At 39.7% G+C, this 7,447-nt stretch overlaps 1 protein-coding gene across 1 annotated transcript in view; it reads right to left on the bottom strand.

The window, feature by feature from the left end:
• Positions 1–1,126, bottom strand: part of LOC117065395 (junction-mediating and -regulatory protein-like) — a 36,653-nt gene extending 35,527 nt beyond the window's left edge. The window contains exon 1 of the mRNA XM_033180178.1: positions 641–1,126. Within this exon, the coding sequence (XP_033036069.1) occupies positions 641–836 (196 nt within the window). The 5' untranslated portion in view covers positions 837–1,126. The remainder of the gene's footprint in view (positions 1–640) is intronic.
• Between the last annotated feature and the right edge of the window lie 6,321 nt (positions 1,127–7,447).

A 7,447-nucleotide genomic window follows, 5' to 3' on the forward strand; every position in this document is an offset into this window, starting at 1 on the left:
TCAGAAACTTTAAAAATACTCTCACATGTCCAGTGTTATTCACTTTCAAAGTTTCGAGGAAAACATTAATTCTGTGAGGTTTTATGCTTTTTTCCTCAGTATCTTAGTAGAAACATATTTACTATTCATATTTAAATTATATATATTTAAATATATATATCTATGAAAAGACTGATAAGACGTGCCTTAATTTGCTAATAGTGGTTTTCTGTAACTGCTGGGATTATGAGTGATCTTTACATACTTTCCTTTTTTTTTTTTTTTTTTAGACGGAGTTTCACTCTTGTTTGCCCAGGCTGGAGTGCAATGGCACAATCATGGTTCACCACAACCTCTGCCTCCCAGGTTCAAGCAATTCTCCTGCCTCAGCCTCCCTAGTAGCTGGGATTATAGGCATGTGCCACCACGCCTGGCCAATTTTGTGTTTTTAGTAGAGACGGGGTTTCTCCATGTTGGTCAGGCTGGTCTCGAACTCCCGACCTCAGGTGATCCGCCTGCCTCCACCTCCCAAAGTGCTGGGATTACAGGCGTGAGCCACCGCGCCTACCTACATACTTTTGTATGTAATTTTTCTGAACATAAAATACTTAACCACTCATTTTCAAAAATACCTGAAGGATAAATTTACTGAGAAACCTACCTTTTTGAGCTTTAGCTGTTATTTCAAAATACTTGACAGTAAGATCTTGAATAGACAGTACAGCCATGTGAGCTTTCCGCTGCCAGTCAGCATCTTCTTTTTGTAGACTCTCAATTCTTCGAGGTCCCAGATAATCGTTCTCCATGGAAATCTTCAGAGAGAAAAAGAAAAAATTAAGTTCGCATCTTCTACTCATTCCTCAAACATTTAAAGTTTATATACCAGAAAGAATACATGTTCTTCCCTGCTCCAGAGGAGAAGCTATTAGTTTACAAAACAAGTGAATTAACAATAATACTGAACCTATTTGACACAGAAACTATTCCCCATTCTGCCCTTTCTTCCATCCCCCTCTCACTCCATACATAGGCAAAGGATATATACCAATATGTTAAGACTGATTGTTTTTAGGTGTCTCGATGAGGAATTTATTTCCTCCTCTATGATAAACTATCTTTTTTGGTTAAGACTTATTTATTCCCCCCCCAAAATTATTTAAATTGTTTATTTCCTTAACAGCCACTATATAAAACAATAGAAAACATTGACAATATAAAAACCAGCCTATATGCATACTGAAAAGGCTTTAGATAACGATAACAGAGGAAGGCCAGGCACAGTGGCTCAGATAGCTGAAAATCAAAGGATAGACAGGAATGAACCGGGTGAATGCTAAAACAAAATTTAAAGAAGTGATAATATTAAAAGTATATTTCAAAACACTACATATGTATGTTTTAACATGGAAGAAAGGTACAATCAAGAACTGCAATGGATCACTTATACATACAATCTTGCTTTACCACATATAGAGAAATGGCTATCAGCAAGTTATATATGAAGCCAATGACAACTTTATTAGGATAAATTAAAAAACAACAACAACAAAAAAACAGGCAAAATGTTAATCCACCCATGACACACTTAAAAAAACACTGACCAAGTATCCTTAAGTCACAAAAAAGCTAGTAATGAATTTTGAAGGTAGAAATAAGACAACCCATATTCTCCCTGTTTTTTTTTTTTTTTTTTTTTGAGATGGAGTCTCGCTCTGTCGCCCGGGCTGGAGTGCAGTGGCCAGATCTCAGCTCACTGCAAGCTCTGCCTCCCAGGTTTACGCCATTCTCCTGCCTCAGCCTCCCGAGTAACTGGGACTACAGGCACCCGCCACATCGCCTGGCTAGTTTTTTTGTATTCTTTTAGTAGAGACAGGGTTTCACCGTTTTAGCCAGGATGGTCTCGATCTCCTGACCTCGTGATCCACCCGTCTCGGCTTCCCAAAGTGCTGGGATTACAGGCTTGAGTCACCGCGCCCGGCCTTGTTTTTTTTTTTTTTTTTTGAGACAGAGTCTCGCTTTGTTGTCCAGGTTGGAGTACAGCAGTGCGATCTTGGCTTGCTGCAACCTCCGCTTCCCAGGTTCAAGTGATTCTCCTGCCTCAGCTTCCTGAATAGCTGGGATTACAGATGCCCGCCACCACACTCAGCTAATTTTTGTATTTTTAGTATAGACTGGGTTTTGTCATGTTGGCCAGGCTGATCTCGAACTCCCGACCTCAAATGATCCACCTACCACAGCCTCCCAAAGTGCTAGAATTACAGGCGTAAGCCACCACACCCGGCCTACAACCCATACATAGTCTCTAAACAATGCTGTGAAAGGAAAATAAAATCTCAGGACCCCAAACTTACTGTATCAAAGGGCAAGATAAGCTTGGGAGCCGAGACATGCAAAAACTGCTTTCCTTTTGCTCCCAGACAGACAGGGAGGATTGCTTGCAACCAGGAGTTGGAGACTAGCATGGGTACCGTAGCAAGACCCCATCTCAACTAAAATTAAAAATTAAAAAAAAAAAAAAAAAAAGAATTAGAATATGAAAAAAAGTCATGAGTGAGCATGCCTAAGACATCAAGGGGAGCATCAGGTGTAGATCTGGGTGCAAAGTCTCGGCAGACTTTTTAAAGGGAATAATGAGTAATATCTGGGAATAATGAGAATTTTATATTAACAGAATTTTAGCCAGATGGTTAAGTGTGTCTCTGGGTAAAACACCTTTGAGAAAAATAAATGGTACTGTGGGGAAAGAATATCAGTTGTGTAGATGAGGACAAACTTCGTTGAGGCTGATAAATTGCAGATGGCTTTGAAGAAGGGGTGGCATTTTGACAGGCACATAAGGAGAGAAAAACCACTGAAACGGCATGCCAGAGGCGAGGAGCAATCTGAGCTAAAGCCTAAAAATTTCTGTGCCTGCTAATGGATGGAAAGCAGTCCAGCCTGCTTGCTTTCAGGAGAGAAAAATGAAAGTAATGAGAGATATTAGGAAAGCAGGTTGTTATCATATGAGGTTGTCTTAAAAGGCATTTAAAATGTCAGGCTAAGGATTGTGTATTTAATTTGACAGGAAACCACTGTGGGATTCTACCCACTAAGTGACATATTTAGACTTCATCTTAGATTTACGGATTCTAGTGGAGTTGTTTGCTATAACAAAATCAGCATGTGTGCTTTCTTTTATTGCAATTACCTCTGAATTGAAAACATACAGGTTTAAAAGCATAGAATTAGGATTTACAAGTATGGGATAGAAATTTAATAATGCTACAAGTCAAAACTTAAATCCCTTACTCAGGATATTATAATAGAAGTTCTTTTCAACGACATGATTACACTTTATTTAACAATACAAATGGAAATTAGAGAAGTTATACCTTCTTTGAAAAGTCTAAATCCTTGGACAATTATGTGAAGATAACATAGTTTGCCACCTTAATATATTCAAATATACGGAATATGAAATACTCGAATGCCCAGTATGCTTTTCTTTTAAGCTGCTGTTTAACTAAGTTTTTCTTTTCTTTAGAGATGGGGGTCTCACTATGTTGCCCCGGCTGGAGTGCAGGGGCTAGTCACAGGCACAATCATTAGCGCACTGCAGCCTCAAACTCTCAGCCTCAAGTGTTCTCCTGCCTCAGTCTCCCAGCAAGCTGAGAGTACAAGTGCACACCACCATACCCAGCCTTTAACTGACTTTTAAAACTCAGCAGCTACAACATCTGTCCAAAGGTTAAAGATCTGTAATTAGTCGATTGTACCTAAAACCTTAAGCTAGTTCTCCTTAACTTTCAAAGTCTGAAGATGTGTGTACATTCCTGTCTATTCATCTCCAAGTTCATCCTTCTGTCTTGTGATGCTAGGTTTGAGAGTGCAAATCACATTCAGCCTTTGCCAATAGGAGAGTTTGGAAGAAGGAGGAGATATGCTTCTATCTGCATCCCTTGACTTCAGCAGGTTGTTGTTCCTGTCAGCATCACCCCAGCCTTATTTCACCCCAGCCTCAGCAGTTCCTTTCTGAAGCAATAACAGAATCTAATTTGCAGTTTTTTCAACCCTAGGCTCATAGTACAACACCAAGACAAACCAATCCCTCAGTACTGAATCCTCTGAGAACTAGGTCTCTCCATTAAGCACCAGGCAAGCAATGCCCTGTTTTTCAGGTCAGCTCCACGGGGTTCCTCCTCTATGCTTCAGTTTTAATAATTCCAACCCCTTCTCTTTGTTTCTCCAACCCAAGGAGTGGTAGCTGTTTTTACAGCTGCTTCCTCTGAGGTACCTTAGAGTTACTTTCTTGCCTTCTCAATTATCTGGTTAACAACTTTATATCTAGTTAGCAAATTCTTTTTTTGTTTGTTTGTTTTGAGACGGAGTCTAGCTCTGTCGCCCAGGCTGTAGTGCAGTGGCCGGATCTCAGCTCACTGCAAGCTCCGCCTCCTGGGTTTACGCCATTCTCTCGCCTCAGCCTCCCGAGTAGCTAGGACTACAGGCGCCCGCCATCTCGCCCAGCTAATTTTTTGTATTTTTTTAGTAGAGACGGGGTTTCACCGTGTTAGCCAGGATGGTCTCGATCTTCTGACCTCGTGATCCTCCCGTCTCGGCCTCCCAAAGTGCTGGGATTACAGGCTTGAGCCACCGCGCCCGGCCTAGTTAGCAAATTCTTTATATTAGATTCTCTCTGTTGAAATAACTAGTTTTTCTGATTAGCTTTCAACAGACACAACTATGGAACAGAAATTTAATAGTGTTCAGAATTCAAAAATCTTAATACAAAAATCATTCTTACTTGCATGGTTAAGCCCATGTACCATTTATTGATAGAGAAGAAAGAAAAAAAAGTGTAAAAACTTGCATTATGGCTTCTTTTTTTTTTTAGATGGAGTCTTGCTCTGTTGCCCATGTTGGAGTACAGTGGCGCAATCTCGGCTCACCGCAACCTCCACATCCCAGTCTCAAGCAATTCTCCTGCCTCAGCTTCCCAAGTAGTTGGGATTATAGGAGCACGCCACCACACCCGGCTAATTTATTATTTTTATTTTTATTTTTAGTAGAGATGGGGTTTCACGATGTTGGCCAGACTGGTCTTGAACTCCTGACCTCAGGCCCACCTCGGCTTCCCAAAGTGCTGGGATTACAGTCATGAGCCACTGCGCCCAGCCTATTATGGCTTTTTGAAGAGGAAAAAAAATTTTCTTAAAAACCTGTGACAAGTTATTTGAAAGTGACTTGTACTTTGTTGTTGGATTAATGTCTTTACCTTTATAATATGAGTACAGCTACAAACACAAAGAACATAAACATGCTTTCTATGCTTTTAAATGCTATCTTTTGACTGACTTTTCATAGCTTTAATGTTGCAGCCAATTGGTAAGGAACTTGTTTAATAGTTTATTGTACCTAAGACATTAAACAAGGGTACTAAGTACTTTTCCTAACTTGGCAAATTTGAAGATGTGCAGCACTGGGTAGCTGGATCATGTGCTAAAAACAATGACACCTCTGTTTTCAATTTCAGTGCTAGAAAGAAAACAGTGCCTGTTTTTAACATGGAAAAAGAGCGTGTGTCAGCTACGATAGTGAAACTAGTTTATAAATACAAATTTCCTGGCATGGGATTATTATGAAGCATAGTACTTGGATACTGGCTTTTACGTAAGAAACATAGTAGGGGGAAAATCCACCTTAGATTCTTTGGTAAAACAAATGCCAAGATAAATCTGTGAACGTACCATCACAAAGATGGGGGGAGAAAACTGAATATACTAATGTAACAGCACCCAAAATGCAAATTTTCCGGACCCTGGAGTTGCCTGAAGATAACTCTTGAATGATCTAACAACATGATTAGCTTAGTATCTATTCATGGGTTTTTATATTCAGAGCAAATATTAAGAGATTCTTATAGCCAAGACAAGTGTGAAACACTATGCTTTAAAAAAAAAAAAATTAAAGAAATTGAAACTCAAGTGAACTAAAGGAAAATATAGCTCAGGTGAGATATGAGTATCTTAATGTACAATGGTGGCACCACCTAGTTCACAGTGTGCATGCAGTGGATGCATACAGTGGTAAAAACTGCACCCTGCACAATAAATAGCACCTGACCAAGGGGGCAGAGTAGATACTGAAATGCAGCCCATGTTTTGCAGGCCATGTGCATTTCTACACTTGATGAAAAAGGGCTCTTTCCTAATTTGTCTGATGGGCGAGTGGCAGTGGGCGGGTGGGGGTGGGGGAAGGGAGGGGGTGCAGTTTTCTATTTCACAGAAAGGCACCTACAGACTTGCCCTGGGGGCTAGGATAAGAATGAAATGCACATTCAAGAATTCACTAGGAGACAACTGGCAAAATGAGGTGACTCACTACAAGAGAAAAAAATGCAAGTGCCTTCCAGTTTCTAGCTTATTTACTTTCAGGAAGTGTTTAAAAATAAATTGGACAATCTGTTTGAAGTGCTTATGGTTGATCAAGATGATGGGTACAGGCCAACTGGCTCTGACCCACTAAAGACACTGGATTTAAAAATCTAAAGGTTCATCTAGTTCAACTTCATTTTACTTTCATTTGAAAGTAACTTGTACCTTGTTGTTGGATTAGTTTAATCTTTACCTTCACAATGTATTTATAGCTACAAATACAAAGAACACAAACATGCTTTCTGTGCTTTTTAATGCTATTTTTTAACTGACTTTTGAAGTTTCATAGATTTAATACTGCAGTCAATTGGTAAGACCCAGAAAAACTCACACCCAGAAAAATTGTAACCTTCAGTTCAGTATGCTAAATCCCTAAGTTGTTTCAAGTCCTATTTTATTAGGCTAGTGGTTCTCAAACTTAAGTGTGTATCATAATCACCTGGAAAGTCTGTCAGAACAAAGATTGCTGAGGTCCATTCCTAGAGTTTCAGTAGAGAAGATCTGAGGTGAAGCCCAAGAATCTGTATTTCTAACAGGGTTCCAGGTTATACTGATACTGCTAGTCAGGGGATCACATTTTTGAGACCCAATGTGGGAGACTTAGAATCTGTGAGCTCCCTAAAGGGGTGTCTATCTCAGAAAGACTTCCAGGCCTAAAATAATGCTGGGTAGGCAGGAGCTGCTTAATGCTTAACAGGTGAGATATTATGTTACTATCATAAACATTAAATGTAAAAACAAATATAAATACATTATACACTTGGGATGTCAAGTTCTCTTCCTTCCTATCATAGTTTAATACCTAGGTTAATGAAGCCCTTGGAAATCAAGCTCTTCATAAAGAGAAAAGGTCAATGATTTGGTTAACAACTTTATACCTAGTTAACAAATTCTTTATATTAAATTCTCCTTGTTGACGGCTGGGTGCAGTGGCTCACACCTGTAATCCCAACACTTTGGGACGCAGAGGCGGGTGGATCACCTGAGGTCAGGAGTTCGAGACCAGCCTGACCAACATGGAGAAACCCACTCTCTACTAAAAAATACAAAATTAACCA

The sequence above is a fragment of the Trachypithecus francoisi genome, unplaced genomic scaffold (assembly GCF_009764315.1).
Source record: "Trachypithecus francoisi isolate TF-2019V2 unplaced genomic scaffold, Tfra_2.0 Lachesis_group2, whole genome shotgun sequence".
Lineage (NCBI taxonomy): Eukaryota > Metazoa > Chordata > Mammalia > Primates > Cercopithecidae > Trachypithecus > Trachypithecus francoisi.